This window comes from Phascolarctos cinereus, unplaced genomic scaffold (assembly GCF_003287225.1).
Source record: "Phascolarctos cinereus isolate Bilbo 61053 unplaced genomic scaffold, phaCin_HiC Scaffold_4;HRSCAF=312, whole genome shotgun sequence".
Lineage (NCBI taxonomy): Eukaryota > Metazoa > Chordata > Mammalia > Diprotodontia > Phascolarctidae > Phascolarctos > Phascolarctos cinereus.
In genome coordinates this window covers 268,309,255-268,336,201 of record NW_027555847.1, presented here as the reverse complement: position 1 = coordinate 268,336,201, position 26,947 = coordinate 268,309,255, and the positions used below count along the sequence as shown (strand labels likewise).

At 38.9% G+C, this 26,947-nt stretch overlaps 1 protein-coding gene across 4 annotated transcripts in view; it reads left to right on the top strand.

Annotated features, from left to right (window-relative positions):
* EPB41L4B (erythrocyte membrane protein band 4.1 like 4B) overlaps nucleotides 1-26,947 on the top strand; it is a 247,130-nt gene that overhangs the window by 51,975 nt on the left and 168,208 nt on the right. For all 4 annotated transcript variants that reach the window (XM_078153049.1, XM_021004573.2, XM_021004571.2 and 1 more), the window contains exon 2: nucleotides 1,975-2,079. In XM_078153049.1, the coding sequence (XP_078009175.1) occupies nucleotides 1,975-2,079 (105 nt within the window). The remainder of the gene's footprint in view (nucleotides 1-1,974; nucleotides 2,080-26,947) is intronic.

Here is a 26,947-nt window from a genome sequence, read left to right as displayed (position 1 = left end):
GAGGTGAATAGAGGTTGAATGACTTGCCCAGCATCACATAGCTAATAAATATCTGAAGCCAGATTTGAACTTGGCTCTTCTTAACTTCAGGCCTAGCGTTATATCCTCTCTGTCCACCATGCCATCTAGAAGTTGAGGGTATAAGGGTTGTTTTGTGATACAGCGCTGTGCTAGAAGACTTGAGGGTAGAAGGCTGAATTCAGGATTGGCAGAATTTTTACCATAAATATTTTATAAAAAGTGTTCCTAGTTTTGCCCACCGGTGAATGAATGAGGTGGCCTCTCAGTTCCTATCATAGAATCCCAGAGTTGGAAGGTATATCAGTAGTCGTCCAGCCCAAATCCAGACAAGAATCCTCACTATGGTACTTGTGGACACTTGATCATACATCTTTGTTTAAAGATGTCCAGTGAAGGGGAACTAGCTGCCTCCCAAAGAACTCATTTAATTTTGAGAATAACCATCAGTATGATGGATCTAGGATATGATGTTAAATGGTGCTTATGTCCCACACCTGTCCTGCTACTCTGCCTCCTCATCTCTGCTTTGTGCCTTGCCTGACTTCTGAGAAGGTGATCCTATAGAATTTTCTTATTGATCCTATTTACAATTAATTGATTTCTCCTGTAACCGCCTAAGTCGTGGTTCTCTGTCTCTGACCTGAGTTCACAATTCAGCTGGCCTCTAATGGGTTAAATTTAGAAATCCAGTTCTTTTGCTAATCACCGTTCTATTCTTGCTTCAAGGAATTCTGCTAACCTTGGGGAATGTGGCTTGCCATAAGGGAGTTGGGACTAATGTCTTCACAACACTAAGTTATCCTTCAAGGGTGTGTGGTTTGCTATGCAGGGAAGTCTTACAGGTAGACTCAAACAATGAACCCTTAGACACAGGAGGGAAGGGGAGGGGAGTGCTGTTGCTAGCTCCTCATTTCCAGCTTCCACCCAATCATATTATTCCCTGTGCCTCAGCTGTGTAACCAGTTAGGTTGTCCTCAGCCCTATGACGTCACCTACCATGTTCTGTGCTCCCCAAACCTATAAAAGAGGAACTATCCTTTTGCTTGGGGTTTTTGGCTGGAAACTGAGGCAGGTGTTGACCCATCTTATTCTCAGGTTACCAGCCCTGATGATAAAATATTACCTTGCTCAAAGAAATGTGCCTCCTTTTACCTTTCTGTTAAATTTTACTTGTGATACTACTTTCAAGTCCCAGCTAAAATCTCATATTCTGTGAGAAGTCTTTCCCAGTCCCCCTTAATTCTAATGCCTGTACTCTTTTGATTGTCTATAATTTATCCTGTATATGTATCATGTTTATATACATGTTTTCATGTTGTCTCTTCCTTTAGACTGTGTGCTCTTTAATTATCTATAATTTATCCTATGTGTCTCTGATGTGTACATAGTTGTTTTCACTTTGTTTCACCCTGAGAGCAGGAACTGTCTTTTGAATTTCTAGTACTTAGTGCAATGCCTGCCTCATAATAGGCAATTAATAGATATTTATTGACTGACTAACCTATAGAATTGGATGATAACTTTTTAATAAGTCAAACAAAAATCAGGGGACAATTAGGGAAATAAGTTTAAAGGATGAAACTATTAGGAGAAACATATAAGAATTTTGAAGATCAAATCACTTCAGATGTAAAAGATTAATTTTTGGATAATAATGACATGTTATGGGTTAGTTGGGAAGGTATATATTTATAATTTGTAATGAAAACCTTTTGTTTATATTTATGTGCTATTTTATATAGTAATTTTTGCTTCAGTTTTAAGAAGTCAATGGGCAGGGATAGGAAAAAATGGAATTTTTCAGAAGAAAAATGTATTTAAAAGGAAATTATAGGCTGTGGGTTGTTAAGCGTGTGTGGCTAGAGGTGTGGTTTTTGTTAATAAAAGCATTTATTTCATTAAGTGTTCCTGACTAACCCTACTAATGAGTTCTTTTTTCTTTTTGTATTCCAGAAACATGCCAAAGGTCAGGACTTGTTTGATCAGATTGTATATCATTTGGACCTTGTGGAAACTGACTACTTTGGCCTCCAGTTCCTAGACTCTTCCCAGGTCACAGTATGTATGACTTTGTTTTGTTTGATGTACAAATATGCATGTGCAAACATGTGATGTGCAATCATCTAGAAATTTGTAGGCAGTAATAGGAATTGAATTTGATCATGTTGAAGCTAGGGGTCCTGCATTATCAGGTAAGGGTTCTTGGATAAAGAGTCAGAGGACATCATGAAACTGAACAACAATAGATTGAGAAAACTAAGAGAAGCCCATATTTTCCATAGTACGAGAAGACTTAGAGTATGAAACCCATAACCACTTTAAGCAATGGAATATGCATTAGGGGAACATTTTAAGGAGGAAATGAAGAGAAATGGAAAACTGCTGTTTGCAGACATTGGGCCTGTTGTTTGAGGTGGTGCAGCTTTTATTTTTAATGAGCTGAAGAGTCTTTTAACCAAAACCATCTTCTGTCACCTTGCTGCTTACTGGAAGGAAGAACATGCTTATAATGTTCTGTTCATTGTTTTCTGTTATAATGGTGCTAACTGAATCACAAATAGGATGTGTCCTTAGGGGGTTTAGGGGTGGAAGAAGGAACAGCTGAAGGAGGAGAGCTGAGCTGTCCTCCACAATCCATGTGACTTTGTTAGATCAGGAAAGATTCCAGCTGGCCTTCTCTGTTCATGGCTTTCCTTACCTGAGAAAGGAACATTTACTTTTTTGATGTCAGACTTTATTGAACTGAAAAGCAGCTCAGGGGCCATAGATGTCTGCTTATATAAACTGTCCTATTTTAAAGTGGGAAGTTTAAGGTGTCTTTAAACGAGGTCTGTTTTCTTTCTTCTGCCTCATTTAAACAAAATCTGGATTTGGGTTTTGAGGAAAGAAAATTGAGGTAGTAAATAAGTTTTCCATGGGTCCTTCAACATAGAATTGTAAGATTAAGGTGCCTAGGGCTAGTATCTGGGAAATGCAACCATTAAGTAACCTTGCCTATTCTCCATCCGCTCGTTCATTAGAGCCAGCTGAACAAATTATTATCACAAACAGGACTGGAGGCGAGGCTTACTCTCCATTGATTCTCATTAGGTTGAGAGAAGTATTGATTTCATCATAAGCTGAGAAAGCTGCCTCAGTATCTGGGTCCTTCCTTTGTGCTTATGTCTTGCCTGAGGACAATGAATGGAAGACAGATAGGGGAGTCAACTTGGTGCAGAGGAAAAAAGAGCAGTGGACTCAGAGTCTGAAGATTGGAGTTCCAGTCTTTAGCTATAGTGTGATGTTTGGCTTCATGTCCATAGAAATAATTCTGAGCTTCATCTCGCAAATAGGGATTGATATTTCAGTGCTATAGCAAATGGTTCCCAACTTGTGGGAGTAGAGTTATTGTCTATCTCAGTATAATAAATAACCAGCTATGCCTTTTCTAGATTGAGTGATGCACACACATATGTGTATATATGTGTCTTGGTGCTATTGTAATGAATAAAATTTAAATTCATTTAAAATTATTACATAATTCATTTTACCAGTGTCCCTGGATGGAAGAGTATGTATTGAGGAGTAAGGTATAAGGTAGGAAGGATTTAGATTATGAAGGGCTTTGAATGCCAGTTAGCATTTTGTATTTGGTGCTGAAGGTGATAGGAAGCCACTGGAGTTTACTGAATAAGGGAATGACATGGTGGGTCCTGAACTGTAGTAAAATCCCTTTGGTGGCTGAATGGAGGATGGAATGAAATGCTTGAGGCAAGCAGACCCACCAGCAGGTTGTTGTAGTAGTCCAAGTGTGAGGTGATGAGTTGTGGCGGTGTCAGAGGAGTGGGAGAAGGGGGTGTATTCGAGAGGTGGTGCAAAGGTGAAATTAACAGGTCTCAGCAACAGCTTGGATACATTGAGGGTGGGAGTGGGGTTGTGAGAGATAGTGAGAAATCCAGGATGCCTCCAAGTGGTGAGACTGAGGGACTGGAAGGATGGGTAGGATCTCCAGAAGTATATAAAAGCCACCTTGCTGTCTCCTCAGGATTCTTAGACCTGAAACCCCAGCTTTATTTTGGCCACCCCTGTTTAGGTTCACTGTGCTGTCTTCGTAGGGGAACAAGATGGCTTTGGGAAACAGTGCCCACTATGTATCATTGTACTGCTACTTGAGTGTTATATGGTATATTTGATGCATACATCATAATCAGGAGCAAAAGAATACAGGACCTCAGTAGTCAAGATCATATCACAAGTGAAAAAGCATCAGGGAAATGTCTTTCACAGCTATGGATAGAGGAAGAGTTCTTAAACAAGGGATGAGTAGAGACACAAAATTAAGTGGGCAATTTTTTTAAATGACTGTATTTCATTTCATAATTGTCTCACCCTGTTTTTTCAGTCCAAAAATTGGTTTATAACCTTTCATCACATAATTGTCATGTGATAGAATTCTGTTTGTCATGCCACTTAAAAGTAAACAGAGCAGCAATGAATTCACCAGTGGCATATGGATACTCATTTATCTCTGGCACATTGTGAGCCTGGAATTCTCAGAGCATGCACATTGTCAGTATTCAGTTTTAACGTATGTTCACAAGTATTCAGTGCAATCCTAATCTTACATCAAAGACAGTTTAGTAATAAATGATTTTTGAGTAATACTGGTACAATTTAAAAGAAAAAAAGCATCATATAATGGTCATACCCCACTTTTTCACAAAAAAATTTGGCTTAAAATCTGTTATGATTATGTGGTGAAATATGGTATGAGAACCATTAATTGAGACCAAAACTTGTTCAGGAAAATAAAATCCATCTTAAGAACTAACTAAAGTTTTATTTTATTTTATTTTTATTTTTAGTACTCAATTGTATTTTTGGCCTAGGGGAACAGGGTGATAGGAATCCCTCTAAAAAAATAAACACCTCAATGAGAAATTTATAAAATACACAGAATAGAATAGAAAAATGTTCAGAAATAACCGTAGACAAGCCAGACAATGTTGGAATTAACTTATTAAATGATATACTTAAAACAACTCTAGGCCTATGTAATAGGAAGTTCTTTTTGTTTTTGTATATACTCATGTTTGTCAATGGCTGTCAAGTTGATGATCATTTTTTAAATGAATGTAACTTGTTGGTGAGGAGCAGTCCATATCAACTACCTAAGGTAGTAGTCTGTCTCTACCTATTCTCCTAATAATGGCAATTATGTTCCACATTATTGGATTTGACCAGTGGGCTGAGTTTGAGAAGGCTAGTATAGACCTCAGATGAATAACAGAATCATTCGAAGTTGAGGCTCTCTAGAGGGGGAGAACTAGCTGTTGGAAGGAGATGGCCCAGCGATCTGTAACTGTTGACTGGACCTCCTTTTTTCTCCTTGGGGTCCTGGTCCAGTATGACTACCTACACAAAAGAAAAGGATGTGATTTAGAAGTGATTCTGTAATCTCTAGACCGCTTGAAAGGTTTTGGACAGGAATTTAATTGGGCAGTCTTTGACAATTTACTCTTATTCTGATAATTGCTTGTCACTAACATGATGGTAACTCCTAGTAAAATCAAGGGATATGGTTTTCTAGGACTAGAATCAGGTTTTCTAGGCAGGGTTGCATAGGGTATGTGCAGTCTTACATCTGAAGGCTGTCATAAGGTTACCAGCATAACAAGATTTTATAGAATTTTCCACATTTTGCCTGATTTAAGGGCTCTCAGAAGACTTAGTGACAGATAGGAAGAGTTTTCTTAGAGTTCATCGATGCTGGCATTATGACTGAAGTATAATACAGGTGATTATAAGGACATAGGTTTTCCCTTGGTAGAGTAGAAGAACATAATCTTTCTACAACTGGACTCCTCCACATCTTTGCCTCCAATGCTGTCTGTTCACAGGTAACAATGATATTATCTGCTATTATGTTATACAGAGTACTACAAAGAGGCCCAAAGTTAACTAGAGATAGATACAAACATAAAGTTAGGCTGAGAATCTAAAGCCTACTAAATGTTAGTAATTTTCCTAATTAGGAGCTTTGGAGCAGTGCTGACTGAATTCATCCTTTTTTCCCCTTAAAATAAACTCCCTAAAGTTGAAGCAGAAAATTGGATTTTCCTTTAAGACTTAGTTCAACTCCCACCCTATTCAGGAGAACTTTCCTGTTTTTCTTAGCTGCTGTAGTGTCTTCCTCTCTGAGATTGTCTTCCATTTACTCTGATGGTTATGTGTATCTAGTTATTTACATGTTGTCTTTACCATTAGAATGTAAGCTCATTGTGGACAGGAACTATTTGCCTTTCCTTGTATCCCTAGTTCTAAGCACCTTGTACCCAAATAAGCACATATGAAATTCATATTGACTGATTGACTTAATGCCTACAAACATGTCCACATTGCCGTCTTCAACCTTAAAAAAAATCCAACAACCCATTACTTGACACTACCATCCCTTCAAGCTGTCCTATTATTATACTCTTTTTTTTGGAGGAGGATTGGGGGTGGGGGTGTTCAAACTCCTTGAAGAAGCTATCTATCCTTGCCTCTACTTCCTTCCCTTTCCTTCTCTTCTAAACCTTCTGCAATCTGGTTTCTGGCCCCATCTCTCAATGGAAACTGCCCTTGCCAAAGTTGATAGTGATCTGTTAATTGCCAGACCTAATGACTTTTTCTTGGTCCTTATCTTACTTGACTTCTGTGGCATTTGATGTTAACCACCATCTCAATATTCTCTCCTCTGTCTTTGAGTGATGTTGGTCTTTCAGTTGTCCGACCTTCCTGAACTGTCCTATTGAGTCTGCTTTGCTGGATCTTCATCAATATCTCTGTCTCTCTCTGTGTATCTCCCTCTCTCTGTGTCTCTCTGTCTCTCTCAGTCTCTCTCTCCAGTCCTTTATTACCAGCTTCTTATAGAAAATTTTAAGTTGGCATCTCAAACCAAACATCTTATTGAAATCTCAAACTGAACATATCTCAAGCTCCCTTCTTCCGAATTTTCCTATTTCTGTCTAGGGTACTACCATCTTTCCAGCCACCCAAAAGATTGGGGAGGGATTTGAGAATAATTAGAGGTTTTTATAGGTAAAAATAAAAAAAGATGCTTCTTGTCATGGGGACTTTAAGGAGCTGTACGTGAAGCAGTCTTTCTCCTTTTAAGTCTCCAATTTTTCTCTGATTTTTTCCACTCGCATTCTTTTGTAGTCTAAATTTAATCAAGGTTGTCTTTCTACCTTTAGCCTGAGAGGGAAGGACCCAAGACTAAATGGGTGAGCTGGTTATGTCTGTACTTCCCCCTCCACTGTAGGAAGAAATGAGGGCAGGAGGGAACAGAGCTAGTGGGACACCTCTGTAAGGCTCATTTTTAGAGACGCTAACCTAGTGTAATTCAGAATTTTCTTCCAGATGGTGAGGAAGGATGATGAATTGTCTTTTTGCCTCCCTTCCCTTTGGAGGAACAGAAATGGGCAGGTGATTTTCCTTGGGAGAGATGTTGAGACAGAAAACAATCTAGCTATTCTTATCAGCCTGTATACCTGGAATTCTGGGCTTGTTATGGAACTGTCTGGGCCCCTCTGGGCTCTCCTGAGCTACATTGGGGTTTAGTCATTAACTGGCATGAGGGGTACCTCTGCCAAGAGATTCAGTGTGGCTTAAAAGCCAGAAGTCCCTGAGAGGTCAGGCGAGGTCCAGAGCTTTAGAAGAGTTTAGGTTGTTCATGTAGAAACTGGACCATGTGAGCCTAGCCTCATATGTACTTAAATTTCTGCAATATTCTTAGGCACCATCCTATGGCAAAAATTTCTAGGGATGCAGGAGTGTGTATATGGTGGGGTTACATAGAGGCCAGGATAGTTTCTGAACCACATATGTCATGTAACACCCTCTAGCTTCAGTAGGGGTAGGATGAGGATAGAGGTGGGGTTTTTTTGGTACAATTTTCTGGCAAAGAATTTCTGAAGTTCAGTTGTGGGATGGAAGAGGAAGAAGATACTGTAGCACCGTACAAGCCTCTCTGGGCAACATATATACACTTAAAATACATATATATACACGTGTCCATACATACATGCATGTATACATGTGCTCCCAACTCAAGGAGTATAACGCCAAACAAGGAACTTTGATTTCAGCTAACCAGTGGCAGCTTGTCATACCTTCTTGGTTTTGCTTCCAGGGCAGAAGCAGCCCGTTATACCCTTTAGAGATGGGTTAATGTAGCATAAGGAGAACTGGAATCCTTGGAATCAAACTTAAGTTCTCAAATGGAAGCTTTGGAAAGTCACTCTTTTGGTGTCACTTTCTCTGATCCTCTGTCCCTTCCTCATGCTGCTAGCCTTGAGACAATAGCCCCAAATCCCCCAGGGAGAGACTGTGCTTCTGCAGACCTAGAAATGAGGACAGGAGCAGGGTGAGGTCTGGGATGACTTTAGGGTCAGACTTAGATGGGAAATCCCAGAGAAGCCTGACAGGGAGCGTATACTGAGAAGCTGACCCACTGATGTCAGTTAATTGAGTCCTTGGCTTCTTCACCTCTAGTGAAGTAATAACTGCACAGCTTACCTCACAGGGTTGGAATGAGGGTAAAAAAAGAGTGTAGAACTCTTAATGTCTATATAAATGGAAGATTATGATGAAGGCGATTATATGCCCCTGGTTGCATGTTTCAGAGTATATTTCAGAATAGATTTTGAATTAGAGCAAAAAGGGAGAAACATAATTGTCTTTCAGAAGCCAGGATGTAGCCTTGAATTGTCAAATATCCTCCCTTTGCCCTTGCGTCCCTTCTCTTTTATCAACAATTCATCTTAACATCGAGCAGTTTTGTTAGCTTTATATACCCAGAGAACCATCTTCCTTTCTCTATAACGGATTAGAAAAGGATAGTATGTTTAATATACTAGAACAGAATAAAATTTGGCTGACAAAGCTTTATACATTTCTAGAACATTGGGTTTTTCACCCCCTTTCAGGCATGAATTTATTAACATCAACTAACTTAAGCTATTATTTAGATGGTAACATATACACAAAAACTGTAGTTTGCATAGCACGCACATACACAAAGATGTCTTCAGAAAGAATGTCGAAACTACTTATCTAAAAGTTAGAAACAGTGAAAAAGTTAACAGTTTCAGTATTTTTATCCAGAAACATATGTGTCTAATACATGTATGCTATATCTGTTTTCATTTAACTGAGTTTGAAATATACAAAAGTCTTTGTTGTTCTTACATATGGAAATTAAGATGTAATTTAAAAAATGTACAATGAAAATAGATTTAGGGAGTTTCTACAAGGTTGATGTTAAGTGTGCTGTTTTCTATTTATTGCCAATCAGTTTTCCCATGTGACTGGTGGGTTACTAATACTTTATAAATGTTTCAAGTAGGCTTGTTGCTATTACCAAGGACCTCAAGACACTTTGTAAAACCAGAGGATTTAGTGGTCTTGTTTTATGTAAGGGGAGAAAACTAGGGCACATAGTGACTAAAGGAAATAGAACTAGTCTCATGGTTATTAAAAGATTTACCACAGTGCACGAGTATGCCTGAAATTCATTCCCAGACCCCAAGATTTCCACATTCCCCAGCTCCCACCCTCAGCTGCAGTTTGCTGGCTTCCCTTCCTAGCTTGATCTCTGGAAGAATGCAATTGCAACTCTTTCATGCCTCCTTTGCTACAAGTCCTGGGGAAGTAAAGAATAAGAGAAGGTAGGAAAAGAGAAAGAGAGGTAATAGAATCCCAAGGCCCTGGATCTGGAAGCCTGACTGCTCAGGACCCCTTCCCTGTCACTAGCGGAAGCATTCAGTGGGCCACAGTTTCTCATGGCAAAGAATCCATGTCATGAGACCAAAATTATTAAGAACCACTAAATTAGACCTGTCTTTTGTCCTTGATTCTCAGTGTTCGAAGACTTGATTGTGCCCTTTCTGATTATTTCAGAACTGATCTTTATGTATTCAGTTCAACAAACATTTATTTAAAAAGCTAATAAGTACAAGGTATTTTTGAGAGACAGAGTTCTGACATTCACAGTCCATGGATAGATTTTAGAAGGTCCATGAATTTGGATGGGAAAAAAAAATTACATCTTCGTTTTAATATAATTGGTTTTCTTTGTCACCTTCTATCTCATTCTGTGTATTTAAAAATGCCATTCTGAGAAGGTGTCCATAAACTTGACTACTCTGAAAAAGGAGTCCTTGACACAAAAAAAGTTAAGAACTCTTGCCCTAGGGATACAATGATGAAAATCAACATGGTCCTTGCTCTCAAGGAGACTGCAACTTAATAGAATTCAATATATGCAAGTCTAAAGGGTGAGAGAGGCAAAGGAAAAATCAACACAACATGCCCTAGGAAATTTTGAGGAGAAAGAGATCATTTTCAGCTGAATTTGGGAAGGCCTAAAGTCTGTAATAAAAAAAAAATTCAAAAGACAGATGAGAAGGGAATGCATTTTAGATATTAGAAAAAGAAGTGTCAATGCATGGAGGCAGAAGAGTTCAGGGAGTAGCTAATATCTAATTTGACCTAATGTGTAAAGGGAAGTAGGATGCAATACACTCAAAAGTTAAGTTGGAGCCAGTTTGTGGGAGTCCTTAAATGCCAGATTAAGGTGTGATGTTTTATCTCGTTGGAGTTGACCTCGTAAGGTCATGGGATCAACCAAACTGTGGGAAGATCCTATCTTCCCTATGATTATACATCTACCCTTTTCCTAATGCAGCCTAACACTCCTTGATTACATCACCTCCTCACATTATTCAGACTCCCAGTTTCTATCTTTTGTGCCTAGAGTCATTCCCTTAGAGCAATTTAAACTTAACCCTGAACTGAGCACCCACAGCTATAAGTATAGGCAGGAAAATTCCCTCTTGCCAACAATATTTACTCCATAACCCCTGGTCACCTTGTGACTGAAACAACTACCCGTTGCAGGGTGGAATCTGTACTCTGTATAGTGACCTGTAACTAAGAGCCTTATTCTCTCCCTTTTCATCTTTTTTTTGGGGGGGGGGAACGGACAGAGTGAGTTGCATAGAATGAACAGGCAGAAATAGGTTTATAATTTTCATTATAGATCTCATTACATTTTTCTTTTCCCCCAAAACATATTTCTCTTCTAAACTTTCCTGTTTCTGTTAAGGACCCTGATAATTCTTCTGGCCACCTAGGTTTGCAATCTCGGTGTCATCCTGGACTCCTCCCTTTTACTTACTGTGTGATCGAGAAGTTGCCATATTACCTCATTTTTATCCTCCGAACAAGTTTGGGAGGTAGGCATTATCATCATCATCATCATCATCATCATCATCATCATCATCATCATCATTATCCCCATTTTACAGATGAAGAAACTGAGGCAGATAACAGTATCGTAAATGTCTGAATTTGGATTTGAATTCAGGCCTTCTTGATTTCAGGTCCATCACTCTATCTGTTGTAGAGTAGTTCCCTGTTACTTCTAGAATCAAATAGGAACACCTTCATTTTACATTAAGAGCCCTTACTGATCCCTTCAATTCAGCCACATTCGCCTTCTTGCTACATTAAAAAACAATAACATACATAAAATATCTAAATAGGAACTGGAAAAATAAAGGCGGGGTCCCAGTCCTCATGGAGCTTATATAGTCAAGTAGGGAATTGACATAAACACATATGGGTATAATATACAACATTATATATTACATACTTTAGAGAATTACAAAATAATGTGCTGTGATAGGTCTTGGGGAAAGTTGTTAACTTTCTTATTAACAAGAAGAATCAGGGAAGGATTTGTGAAGAAGATGGCTTTTGACTTGGACTTTAAAAGATGATTAAGAATTCAATAGGACAAGAGGGTGAGACACAGCGCATTCTAGGCATAAGAAAGAATGAGAAGAGGCAGCGTTACCTGAAGGGCAGATAGCTTGTCCAGATATCTGTCCAGAGGACAGATGGTAAACCAGTTTGATTAGCGTGTGGAGTATATGAGACTGTAAAGGTGGGGTGGCACCAGATTATGGAGAGCGTTGAATGCCAGGTTAGCAGAATTTGAACTTTACTTGGGAACAATAGGGAGCCTTTGAAGAGTTTTGAGCAAAGGGATGACATAATCAGGGGTAGGGAACCTGCAGCCTCGAGGCCACACATGGCCCTCTAGCTCCTCAAGGGAAGCCCTTTGACAGAATCCAAACTTCATAGAACAAATTTGTTTGGATTCCATCAAAGGGCCGCACTCAAGGACCTAGAGGGCCATGTGTGGCCTGGAGGCTGCTGGTTCCCAACCCCTGAGAACCGGATCAGTACACAGAGAAAATTATCTGACAGCAACAGAAAGTATGGTAGGTCTGAGTGCTGATTGGGCAAAGAGTGTATGGTGGAAAGACTTGTTGGGAAAATGTCAGTGATCCATGCAGGTGGTGATAATAGCCAGCATTTATATACTGCTTTAAGATTTGTAAAGTGCTCTGCCTAATTATCTCGTTTTCTGGAAGTGCATTGACAAGCTGGAGAGTGTCCAGAGGAGGGCAGCCAGGACAGTGAAGGGCTATCTAGGTCACACCATAAAAGGAGCAGTTGAAAGAACTGGGAATGTTTAGCCTGGAGAGAAGAGCCTTGGGCAGTGCTGGCCCGGGAGTGTCTAAGTTCAGGGATTATGGGGACACAAGGCCATAAGAACCAGCAACCCAGTAGCAAAAAGAACTTTATTAAAGTGATAGAAAAAGGTAAGTGGGAGAGCTTATGCTTCTAACAGCAGGAGGATGTCCTGATTAAGTCCCTGTGGAGCTGGCTGGCTTCCAGCATCATGAGTGGGATCTAGGTAGAAGCTTCACTCTGTGAGAGTAGTGCTTTTTGTGTGAAATGGAGTTCTTTGGGAACCAGCTGAGCAGTTCATTCTTATAGGTTAGGCATCATGCAGTAGTTTATCACTTACCAGCTTGTGCATGTTATGTGGCACAAAAAGTAAGTGCAAATAAAGGGGATTCAGCAAGAGTCATTATGTATCTGAAACTGAGAGAGACCCTCTGTTCAACTACTTTTTATACACACAAACTTCTGCAGAATTTCCCCTCTCTACTGGAGGGTAGTAGGGGGAGACATGATAGCAGTCTTGAACTTAAAAGGCTCTCACACAGAAGTGGGATGAATCTCTTTTAATTAATTAATTAATTTTTGCTTTTTGATGAGGCAGTCGGGGTTAAACGTGACTTGCCCAGGGTCACACAGCTAATAAGTGTCATGTGTCTGAGGCTGGATTTGAACTCAGGTCCTCCTGACTCCAGGCCAGTGCTCTGTCCACCGTGCCACCTAGCTGCTTCAGAAGCAGGATTAAGTTTGAGAGAATTCTTTTGCAGGCAAGGGTTGGACCAGAGGGCCATGGAGGTCCTTTTCAGCTCCGAAACTCTCTAATCCTGTGATTTGTTCAGCATGGCCCCAGAACGTAGAACTAGCCACAGAGGGCAGAAATTGTGAAGGTGCAAATTTAAACTTGAAATAAGTGAAAACTTACTACTAATCAGAACTATCCAAAAGTAAAGTGGAATGTCTTAGGAGGATGCAAAGACTGGACGGTAACTTGTCAGGTATTTTGTAGAGACATTAGCTCTATTAGCAATATTCTCCACAGGAATACACCATACACATGAAGCTAGGTGATCTTTTTTCAGTTTGCTATTTATTTATTTTTAACATTCACTTTTTAAAAAAGTTTGAGTTGCTCTCCTTCCCTCCCACCCCTCCCCATTGAGAAGGCAAGAAATGTTGGTGGAATTGTGATCTGATCCAACCATTTTGAAGGACAGTATGGAAGTATGCCCAAAGGGCTATAAAACTGTGCGTTACCCTTTAAATCAGCAGTATCACTACTGGGTTTCTGTCCCCTAAGAGATCAAGGACTTGGCATGTACAAAACTATTTAAAGCAGCTCTTTTGTGGTGGGAAATAATTGGAAATTGAGGGGAATGCACATCAGTTGGGGAATGGCTGAACAAGTTCTGGCATATAGTTGTGTTACAGGAAATGATGAGCAGAATGCTCTCAGAAAAACTTGCCTTATGAACTGATGCAAAGTGAAGTGAGCCGAATCAGGAGGACATTGTATACAATAGCAGCAGTATTTATGATCACCAGCTGTGAATGACTTAGCTTTTCTGATCAGTACAGCAAACCACAACAGTTCTGAAGGATTTATGTTGAAAAATGCTGTCCACCTCCAGAGAAAGAACTGATAGAGCTTGATTGGATATGGAAGCATGACTTTTTCTACTTTCTTTATTTTTCTTGCCTTTGTTTTTTTTTTTTTTGCCAAAATGGCTAATATGGTGATTTGTTTTGCATGATTCATATTCTTACCTTCTCAATGGGTGGGGAGGAGTGGGAAGGAAGGAGAGAATTGGAAACTCAAAATTTTTAAAAAGTGAATGCTAAAAGTAAGTAAATAATACATTGGAAAAACAGCACATAGCTTCATGATGTGTTCCTGTGGAGGATATTGCTAATAGAGGTAATGCCTCAATCTCTAAGTCTCATAAGAGCAGATAGGACAATGAGATATGCACAAGTTATTACTTTCATGGAAAAGGAAGTGAGAAAAGATAGAAGGGAAGGAAGCATTTATTAAATACTAAGTGTGTTATAGAGGTTATCTCATTTGATGTATTGGTGTTCCAATGATTTGATCAGTGACCTAGAAAATGATCCCCATTTTACAGTTGGAAACTGGGGCAGACACAGATTGTGTGACTTGTTCAGAGTCATCTAGCTAGCAATTTATGTTGTTCAGTCATTTCAATGTCTGACTCTTCATAATTCCATTTGGGGTTTTCTTGGCAAAGATATAGGAGTGATTTGTCATTATTCTCCAGCCCATTTTACAGATGAGGAAACTGAGGCAAATAAGGTAATGTAACTTCCCCAGGATTACACAGCTAGTATCTGAGGCCGGATTTGAACTGAGGAAGAGGAGCCTTCCTGACTGCAGGCACAGTACTCTATCCATTGCACTGCCTAGCTGCTTATATAGCAAAGTAATTATTTGAGGTCAAATTGGAACTCAGATCTTTTGACTCAAGGTTCAGTGCTCTATCTGTTGTGCGATCTAATTGTCTTTGGTATAAAGACTGCTAAGATAGTAAATATGGGGTGGATGATGTAATTAAGCATCACATACTGAGGCAGTATAAGTCTCCAGGCCTTCGTAATAGCCCCACCAGGATCATTTATGTGGGAGTAGTTTATTTAGAATTAAATTATATTATTGTTTTTAAGTAGCAAGCGTTACAGGATGTATCACATTCATTTGTAGGTCACCCATGAGCCTGCCACTTGACTCCTCCTTATTTAATCTTAATTTAATCATTCTGAATTCTAGAGAAATCCAGAGATATATTTGGATATTTTCTTATTAATAAATAAAATTGCAACCTCATTAATTAAGGAGTTGTCTTAAATATTTAAACTGGGGAAACCTCCTTTCCCAATTTAGTTACCCACTTCTAAATTTCCTCTGGTTAAGCAAATATTAAAATGACTCAATGTGCTGTTTATTAGTAAGAAAAATCATTAATAAAAAAAGACACAGATATTTTAGCTGTGAAAAAACCCTTCAATTCTGTAAACAGTTCCACCGTTCATTTCACTCAAGCTACTGATTAGAGTTTCTCAGGAAAACATTTGGTATTTCTATCTAAGATTAGAGTTAAATTCAGTCCAGCAGGAAATACGTTATTTTAATCCTTTTCTTTTTTTCTTCTCTTCAGCCATCCTGTATGACAGTCTCTTCAGAACTGGGTTGTGGGCTGACAGTTCCTCATAGACTTTATAGAATTCTCTTTGTAATGTTTCTTCACAAAATAACAGCTAACAGTTCTAACAAGAAAGAAGTTTCTTGTCACCTTTCTATCTTCTCTAGCGATTGCTGATCGATCAGTATATGTACACACACACACACACACACACACACACACACACACACACACAGACAATCTCTCTCTCTCTCTCTCTCTCTCTCTCTCTCACTTTCTCACTTTCCCTGAATCCATAGAGGCATCTCCTAGCAAGACATTTACAATTGCAACTCCAAATTATAGCCCAACCTGTTCCCCGCCTCCCCAGAAAACATTTCATATTGCTCTTAAAGGTATAGTAATATCTGTAGTCATCTCTGTGAAAGAGCTTAGTGAAACAGGTATTACAATTACAATTAGTTGTCTTATCAGTCTTTTCATGTTATGCTTTGAGTGTTTCCAAACCATACTCCACGGCTCTTGGTTCTAGCTCTTCAACCCCATCCTATCAGATCCTGGATTCTGACCCTGGGACTCTGGTTTCTGACAGACAAACTTTATTTAGTCTTCTCTTGCACAAGAACCTATAACCTCCTGATCATTTCCAAACCATGGTGCCTTGTGTATACTCCCCTGTTTTTCTGCTCTCTAGCTCCCCTTCCAGTTCTCCCCATTAGACTTTAAGCTTCTTAAGAGCAGGAACTGTTACTTGTATTGGTATCCCCATTACTTAGCAATGGGCATGACATATCATCAGTGCTCAATAAATTTTCATTCATTTGTTATCCATAGTGAGAAATTGTCACATGCATGTGCCTGATCATTGTCAATTTTTTGTTCTCTGTAACATAACATACTATTAATTGGTGTTTACATAGAGAAGGGGAGCACAGTGCTCTGGATAGGTCAGCCTTGTCTCCTTATGTCAAGGAGAGCTGGGTGCAGGTACTTTCTGGCTGCGTAACTATAAGCAAGTTAACCCTTTCAGTTTCCTAGACAAACATTTAAGACTGTACTACAGATAACTGCTGAATTAATGATCTGAATGGATGGAAAATGTTTTTAGCATCAGATGTTACTTGTCACTCCTTACTTATTGCAGATATCAATTAGTGACATGGCGGTGGAAGGTGGAGTAGAGACCTCCTTTATACCTATGAAGTCACAAGTGTCTACTTCCCAATGCACTCCCCCCACTAATTGGCATTTGTAACGAGCAGTGATTGTATGGCTATTGTAATGCTATTTCTTCTTCATTCATGGTATTTCTAAGTTGACAAACTATTGTTATCCAACCTTGTTCTTATTTTGTTTTAGACTCCAAAAAAGAATTTTTGTTTAATTGTATCTGACTCTTTGTGATCCCATTTGGGGGTTTCTTGGCAAAGATAGTAGGAGTAGTTTGCCATTTTCTTCTCCAGATCATTTTACACAGGAAACTGAGACAAACATGGTTAAGTGACTTGCCCAGGGTCACACAGCTAGTGTCTGAGGTCAGATTTGAACTCAGGAAGATATCCAGGTCTGGTACTCTATCCACTGTCCACCTAGCTTCCCATCTTCATTTAACTATCAAGCATCTGCCATTTAATTTCAAGAATGAAAGAGCTTGCAGTGAAGGTCTGGATCCCAGGTCTGGGAAAGTAATAATTCTCCTGTACTCAAACAGGATCATCAATCCAGAGCTGGAAGGGACCTCAGATATCCTTGTGGTCCAACTCTCTCATCTTAAGGTCAATAAAGCTCAAGGTCACGTAAGAAAGCACCAGCAGCAGAATTTGAATCCAGATCCTCTGACTCCTGAGACAATGAGCTTTCCCCTTTGCCCTCTTGACACCCAGTAGTCTGGTCTTTCCACATACTTTCTGCAGTACTGAGTTCCATTTCCTTCTCCAGTGCGTTTTAGAGATGAAGAAACTGAAGTAAACAGGGTTAAATGACTTGTCCCACTTCACACAGCTAGTAAGTGTCTGAGGCCGGATTTGAAGATGAGGATGATGGAAGATGAAGGGGAGGAAGATGACTTTTCTGGAGTTCACTGCACCTAGTTACTATGGCCTATGCCACTTCACTTTGCAGAGAGTTAGGGGGTAGTGGTACAGTCCGTACTGTTACTAGAACCTGTTATTTTATCTCGGCCTGCTTTTCAGGATTAAATCTAACCCTGAGCTGTGTTAAAATGCATTTAAGTTTACTAGAGCAAAGAAATTAGTTGGGAGCTTCTCTGGTTTTGTCATTTATGTTTGTTGTACGCAGTCCTTTCAAGTCAGATGCTTCAATAGTTATGTTACCCACTTTAATTTCTTTTTTTCTTTTTTTTGGGGGGAGGGGGCTAGGCAATGGGGTTAGGTGACTTGTCCAGGGTCACACAGTAAGTGTTATGTGTCTGAGGGCAAATTTGAACTCAGGTCCTCCTGAATCCAGGGCCAGTGCTCTATCCACTGCGCCACCTAGCTGCCCCATATCCACTTTAATTTCTAATATGATACATGTTGGTATCTATCACCCCAAAATAAAAGCCCTTGGCTGGGTGGGGAGGGGGGAAGATCAATAATTTTTTAAGAGTGTAAAGGGCTCCTGAGACCAAAAAGTTTGAGAACTGCTACTGGACTGCACCAAGTCACACCACCAGAATAATGGCATCTCTGGTAATGAAAACTTCTTTTTAAAACTATAGGGATGATTAAATGCACAATATGCTACAAAAAAAGTAAATAATAATAATTCTATTACTATAACTTTAAGTCCATTTCATTCTTTCTTTTATCCTGTCTTTCAACTTTTTTCTGTTTAAAAAGAACCTCTGGAGCAGCTGGGTGGCGCAGTGGATAGAGCATTGGCCCAGGAGTCAGGACGACTTAAGTTCAAATATGACCTCAGATACTTACTAGCTGTGTGACCCTGGGCAAGTCACTTAACCCTGACTGTCTATAATAATAATAATAACAACAACAACAACAACAATAATGATAATAATAATAACAGCAACAACAATAATAATAATGATAATAATAATAATAATAATAACCTTCTCCACACCCCCAAAATAAAAATTTTAGGATTACCAAAAAAAAGAATGTTGAACATAAAGAACTTTGACTTATTAGAATAAACATATGGCAAAAATTACAAAGACCAGAGTGTAGTATGATGATAATAGCTGACAGTGATAAAGGCGGCTTTGTTGTTTACCAAGTATTTTACAGTATATCTTATTTGATATTCAAAACAGCCCTTTGGAAAGATCATGACCCTATCATGTAAAGCACAGAATTCTATAATTATTTTGTATGTTGTACTTAGTTGATCATAAAATCTCCTAGCTGGAAGGGGCCTTAGAAGTATCTAGTCCAGACTGAATCTGAACCATTTGCACCCTTTTGCTCCTAATGACTGCTTCTCAAACCTCAGAATTCTGCTTTCCACATGACAACCCTTCAGATATTTGAAGATGGATGACTTGTCCCTGCTAAGTCTTCCCTTCTCTCAGCTAAAGAATATTGGTTCCTAGAACTTAACCTCCACTAAAATAACATTAAATGTGGTATTTATCCCTTTCATAAAAAGCTCAGCTGCGAGTCCTTGATCAGGAAGAAAACTCCCTATTATTATGTTGTTTTTATGAGAAAATAAGATTTTAGTGAAATCATTTTGATTTTTAGTGCCTTTTCCAGGAATGCATGTTAGAAGAAGAACAAAGAAAGATAAGGTTTGACTAAATCTTTTATATGCAAATATAATTGTGTGACCCAGAAAAACTCCTAATCTTGCTATCCCAGAGGAAATCAAGACTGCCAGAGGATTAGACCTTCCAATCTAGTTTTCCCAGTTCAGTGCATAGGAAACAAAGTCTATTCAAAAGAAAAGTTAAATGGTCTCTCTGTTTCCCCTTGAATTATCTTCCTGCATTTGAATTTCAATATGAAATTTCAGTATAAAAATGGAATAAAACAAAAGGCAAAAATTCTGTCACCATATGGAAGAGATGATGCGGGGTGGACATGAATAAGATGTAGCATATTGCCACCCAAGAATTGTAGCAAAAATAATTGACAAGAGGTGAACTAGTCATGTAGTGAGAGTACAGGACAATTAGTGGGAAGCCTGCTTGCTCTCGTGGTAACCAAGCAATGTGAGCAAATGTCTAGGAAGCCTCTCAGCACATTGAGTTGAAATTTATGGAAAGATGTGGGTGAGAGTCCTACAAATGAGAAGGCAGGCATGAGTTCTTTGTTTATTCTTCTACCCCCTGCCCTCTTCCAGTCTTTCTATTACATTGTACTTAGGTCACGATTAGTGTGAATCATGAACCCCATGAAGTGCTCACATCATTCAGATTTACACTATTTGAAATATAAATTACATGTAAAATTTGGTAATTGGTCTCAGCCCAGTAGAAGTGTGCAGTGTGGATTCAGGATTCATTATTCACACTAATTGAGACTTACTTACCTTAATTACACACATATGTATTACCTCTCTTAATAGAATGGAAACTCCTTGATGACAGGGATGCCAGGTGCCAGGAATATAGGTGCTTTACTAAATGCTTGGTGATTGATTATTTGGAGGGGATGCCAGCATGTGTGAAATCATCAAACTATTGAAGCATCTGATTTAACAAAGTTACTGGAATGAGTAGGAAAATTAGAAATCTAAAGAAATAGTTCATCTTAAAAGTGTTCCAAATTTTCTAATAAAATTATATTTTAAAACCTCATTATGAAGCACTTCATTGTACGACTCATAAAGTTATTACACTGTGGATCAAATCACATGAGGGTTGTGTGGTATACTAGAAAAATCAATAACCATTTATTAATAAGCACTACTATGTGCCATGCTCTGGATACAAAGGCAAAAGGCAGCCTGTCCAGTTAAGGAGCTCCTTCTGTGGTGAGGGAGACCTGCAAACAATTATGTACTTACAAGATATGGACAGGATAAATGGAGATAATCAGAAGAGGAGAAGCACTAGAATTAGGAAAGATTGGGAAAAGCTGCTCGTGGAAGATGGGATTTTTACTGAGACTTAAAGGAAGCTGTGGAAACCAAAAAGCAGAGATGAGGAATGAGAATATTCTGGGCATGGAGACAAGACAGTGAAAATGTTTGGAGTCAGGAGATGGAATGTCCTCTCCATGGAACAGCAAAGAGATCAGTGTCATTGGATTGTAGAATGCTAGACTGGGAGTAGTCAGAAGACATGAGTTTTAGTTCTCTATTTGCTGTGTGAGTTTGAACAAGAGCCTCTCTGGGCTTCCGTAGTTTCGTTTGTGGGATCACTCAGGTCCTAGCTCAAATAGTCCTCCATCCCTTGGTTTGCAGTGAGGTACAGTGAATCTCTAACTGTGAAATAACTAACCCATAAAATTGTTTATTTTTTTTAAACCAACATCAGCATTATAATATCTTATTAGAAAGTTCACATGAAATTTCTTGTGTATATTTTGAGGCTAAACTTTAGGATTTTAATATTTTACAATGCAATTATTTCTTTCTTTGTCACCTAAAATTATTGTCCCAAAAAGGATTATGGTCATTAAATAACTGACTAAAATAGCCAGGGTTATCCACACACCCTATTTCTTGACAGCAGGTTCTATACTCTGTAGACTGTCGTGTTGGCTTTAAGATATTAAATCTGATCAAACCCTAAAAACAAGTTAAACATTTAGAACACTTAGCTAAGATTTGTTGGAGGTGTAAAGTTTAAGTAAGTCACAACCCTTGTACTCATGGAGCTTATAGGCATCCTCATAGGGATGACTGAGATTTGATCAGGTATGATTTATAATGGTAATATGGCAATAAAGATACATGGGAGCAGCATTGTATATCAGGGTAATATAATCCTGGGATAGAATCTGGGAACTGAAGGGGGAAAACATCACAGAGGGCATTTGGATAGGGATCAATGGAAAGAGGAACAGACAGGATATTTTGGCAGGAGTATACTACAGACCACCCAGCCAGAAGGAAGCAATGGATGATGAGTTCCAAATAGATCATAGAGTTGTCGCAGAAGTATGATATGTTATTGATGCAGGGCTTAAATGGTATGGACATTTACTGGAGCACTCTTTTTGCTAAAAGCATTGGATTTCAAGTCAAAGAACCTGACTTTGAATACTGGTTCTGCATTGTGACCTAGAATTATTGATTAATTTTTTTTATACTTTTTTCCCCTTTAGAACAGGGGGTGAAATTTAAACCTGTATCTTTCTAGGCAAATGAGGCAGCAGCTTTAGCAAGGGACTACTGGAATAAACTAGGACTGGTATTGATGGTGGGGCCTTAGGTCAGGTCTGTACACATTCGGCCTGCTGGCCGCTTGTGGCCTACCAAACAATTTCGGGCAGCCCGTGAAAAATGTCAGGTCGCCACTGCACGCTCTCTGCTGTTTGTCGCGTGACCCGTGGCAACCAACCATTGTCAGTCTGTTTCTAGTCTAGGCTATCAGCAGCCTGAGGAAGTGTAGCCTGTTTTGATTTTGGCCCCTACCTACTGCCAAGTAATGCAGGTGGGCCTTAGCTACTTCCCCTTCTCATTGTTTTTCTCTAGCCCTTTGAAAAGAAAACCACTCCTCCAGATGGGAGGAGCCAAGGGTTTGAGGGAGAGTCATGCCTGAGGGGAGGAGCTGGGAAGGGGGGGGAAAGGAATCATTTAATCTGCATAAAATATCATACCACCTCTACTCCTATTAGTTATCCATTTTTATTCGGTTCTTTCCAGTCCAGTTCTCCTAAATGGAGAAAACAGACGCAAAGTAAGAATTAAGCATCTTGGAATTCTCTCTGTTATTGATTGTAATCATCTCACTATCCCCAGCAGTGAGTAGCCTGTCCATTCATTGAGCCTTCATTTTCCAAAATAGAGCTAAAGAGCTAAGAAACCAAACCAAACCAGTATCTCCTTGTTGTTGTCCTTAGCCCTTCTCATCATCCTTAGGTCATTCTAGGTTTTCATTTTTTTTGACAGCCTATTCTTAATTTAAAAAAAATTCATACAGATATATTTTTGCCTTTTGTTTTTATACATGGGCATTTATTTCCCCTTGTCCCCTTTACTACTCTTATTACACTGGACTCTTTCTAATTGACATAGCAACTATATCTGACAGTATGTAGCACATTCCATGTGCCATATTCTCAATATTATTCTTTTTTCAAAAAATAGGTTTTATTTGGTGCCTTTTATATTCATGTCCCGTTAATTTCCCTTGCTACCTCGAGATTGAATCTTTTCTTGTAGCAAAGGAAAATAAGTGAAAATGTCTGCTTCGAAAAACTTGTTTGACGATGAGCTCCTAATCCTCCTCCCCGTCTCATTGTATCTTCTCCAGGCCCATAATTGGTTTTTCCATTCCTCAGCAGTCATCTTCTGTTGAAATATCTCTTGTTTTCTGCTTATTTCTTTCTTCATCAGTTCGTACAACACAGATCATTTTCAGCATTTCTATGGATTCCTACTATCCATCATTTCTTACTGTACAGTATTATTCCATTCCATATATCATAGTGGGGTTTTTTTTGTTTGTTTTTTAGCCATTTCTAATCAGTGAACACCCATTTGGTTTCCTATTCTTTTCTACTACAAAGAGTGGTGTTACGAATCTCTTGGAACGTATTGGACCTTTATTTCTGCCTTTAACTTCCTCGGAGCATATGGCCAAGCATATAGACAGTTTTGTCACTTTTCTTGCTAATTTTAAATTGAAATCCATAACATGGTAGTACCAACATTGCCTTGCTTGCCTTGTGTTCTTCTGAATTTCCTTCTGCTGTCTTCTGTGTATTTTTAAAATGTTTTTTGACATTCCTTTCTTTTTTGTTTTGGTATTGCTGTCTCTACCCCCTTTTCTTTTTCCCTACCAATGCTCTCCCATCTTCTGGTTCTCCCCGCCTTCTCCTCAACAAACAAAAGACCTCTCTTATAACAGAAGCATAGTCAAGCAAAACGAATTTGTATTGTGATGGTTACACCTGAAATTGTATGTCTCACTGTGTATTTATATTCGTTCCATTACCTCTCCACCGGGAGATGGAGAGCTGGGATCATTGGTCTTCTGGAACTGTGATTTATCTGTCATTGCATTGATCAGAGTTCTTCAATTTAATTTACAATGTTTTGATCACTGTAAAAATGCTATGGCTCTATTCACTTTACTTTGCATTAGTTTATACAAAGTTTTCCCAGGTTTCTCTCAGTCCAGCCTTTTCATAATTTCTCATGGTACAAGCATATTCTGTTACCTTCTCCTGCCATGATTTGTTCAGACATTCCACATTGCTCCCAGTTCTTTGTTACCCCTCAAAAAATTTCTGCTATAAATATTTTTGTGCATGTGGTTCTTTTTATTTTTTTTTCTTATCCTTCCAGGGACATATATCCAGGTGTATATCCCTCTTATCCCTCCAGGGTATAACCCTAGTAATGGTGCCACAAAGTCAGTTTGATGACTTTTGGGGTATAGTTCCCAATTGCTTTTTAGAATGGTTGGACCAGTGTGTATTATGTGGTGTGTGCTTGTTTTCCCATAGCACCTCTTACCACTTGCCAGTGACAGTAAGATGGAATTTCACAATTATTTTAATTTGCATTTCTTTTTTAATTAAGAATGAGGTTTTTTTTCATATGGTTGCTGATAGCTTGGATTTATTCCCTTGAGAACTACCAGTTCATGTCCTTTTACCATATCTGTATTGGGGAATGACTCTTGTTTTCATATATTTTTATACATTTCCTATTTATCTTGGCTCACAGATATTTATCAGATAAATTTGCTGAAAATGTTTCCCCAGTTAACTGTTTTCCATTCGAATTCTAATTGCATTGCTTTGATTTGTACAAAATCTTTCAAATTATGTCATCAGAATTGTCCATTTTATTCGCTCTGATTATCTGTTTCTTGTTTGGTCAAGAATTCTCCATAGTTAGGAAAAGTATTTCTTTCCATTCTCCTCTATTTTGTTTATGATATGAACTTTTCTATCTAGTTCACATATCCATTTAGAACTTATTCTGATATATGGTGTGAGATGTTGAACTAAGCATGATTTCTCCTAGATGGTTTTCCAGTTTTTCCCAATGATTTTTGCCAAACGGTGAGTCCTTATCTTGAGTTTGTTTTTTCATTTATTGAACACTATACTATTGTGTTCAGTTTCTTTTGTATCTTCTGTGCCTAATCTTTTCCACTGATAAACATTTCTGTTTCTAAAAGAGTACAAATTTTTTTTTGATGATTACTGCTTTGTGGAATAGTATCCTGTAATGCTGTTCCTGGAGCAGCTAGGTGGTGCAGTGCATAGAGTGCAGAGCCTGGAGTCTTGGAAGACCTGAGTTCAAATATGGCCACAGACACTTAGTAGCCATGTGACCCTAGGCAAGTCATTTAACCTTTTTTGCCTCAGTTTCCTCATCTGTAAAATGAGATGGAGAAGGAAGTGGCAGATCACTCCAGTATCCTTGCTAAGAAAACCCCAAATGGGGTCACAAAGAATTGGACATGACTGAACAACTTTCCTTTCCATTATTTTGTTATTCCATTTGACATTCTTGATCTTTTGTTCCTCCAGATGAATTTTGTATTAATTTTGTAGAGTTTTATAAAGTAATCCTTTGGTAGCTTGGTATGGCACTAAAATCTATAAATTAATTAAAGAAGTATTATAATTTTATATAAGAATTACACAACTATAAACAATTTCTCTCCATTTATTTAGGTAGGTTTTATTTTTTTTCCTTCTGAAATTTCATTTCATTTATAATATCATTTTATCACTTTATTTTTTCCATCCACTCTTGCAGAACTTGTGAATAACAAGTCATCTTTTTTTTCTCTGAGGCTCTGCTTGTAGTTATGTGCTTATTCTCTTCTGGCTTTACCTCTTCTAACCTTCTAATATTTCATAAAATTTGTTTGGTATTTTCTTACATTTACTTACATTTTCAGCCTCTTTGGGGTTTGAGATTCTGAGCTTGGCCTAAGCCTGTCTGTGCTCTTGGGTGCATTGAATAGGCTTTGTTTGGCCCTGTCTTCTCTGAAATCTGAATATTGGTGATGATTTATATTAGGTGGCTAATATTAGGCCCCATCCTTTCATTTAATCCCTATCTTCTAGCCATAGTCTCTTGATGGTCCACTGTGGGTTACTTGGCTCTTTTTTCCCCCTTTTTTCATAATCTTCTAATCAGGAGTTGGGTTCACCCCTTGCTGTTGCTTTAAAAGGATTCATTGGGATGTTTGAAATCACGTGGGTCTCAAGTCTCATGCACATTCTCCTCCTCCAGCTCTGAGTTGCCCCTGTCACCTGTAAGGTGGCTCCTAATGCTTAGAGGAGTGAGCTGCCAAGCCCTGTTTCTTTATGCAGAGACCAGTGGGGGCTAGATCTGGCCCACTTCTTGTGTTCTGATACGACAGGGCCAGCCTGTGGCTTCAGAGTGTGGTTATTGGACCTGAGCATCCTGCAGTGTCCTTGCAAAGAGCACTGGCTTGTGATTTCCCCCATTGAGAATTCTTGAAGGCTTTTGGTCTGTTTTTGAAGCTGGCTTCCCTGGCAGGGCTCTTCTCACGGCCTTCACTAGCTTTCTAAATTCCAGGTGGTTTCCCTGGCTTCTTTTGCTTCTAAGAAGTCACTGGTTTGTGATGCTCCTGTTTGGACTGTTGGCTGGTTTAACATCTATTTGTAGGAGTTCCCCCGGTCTCCTCTTCCTTCTCTTGCTTCTGCTAGCTCCTGGCACTTGGAGTTCACTCTAGTTTTCCTAGTATGACTTTTCCCCCTCCTCCATTCTCCCCTATTTCACTGTTTCTCAGTTTACCTGCCATTGGTCCTTTGACTAGCCTCCAGCATCTTATGGCTGTGTTGTACAGCCCTGGGCTGTTAAAAATGAGAGATCTTTTTGGAGCACGTTTTAGATAGTTTACTGGAGATGAGAAAACTAAGTTTTTTGTACAGTCTTTCACATTACTGTCTTAAATGGAAACTCTGTAATTTTAAATCCATACCACCCTCTTTGAATCATTACATTCTTTGTCCATCTCCCATTGGACCTATTTTTGCCTTTCTAGAAAACCTAAATATACCAGGCTTATTTTTTCAGTAAGTGTAGACATACTACAGTCTGTTATTGTGATCCGTTATGCTAGGTGGCATAATGGATAA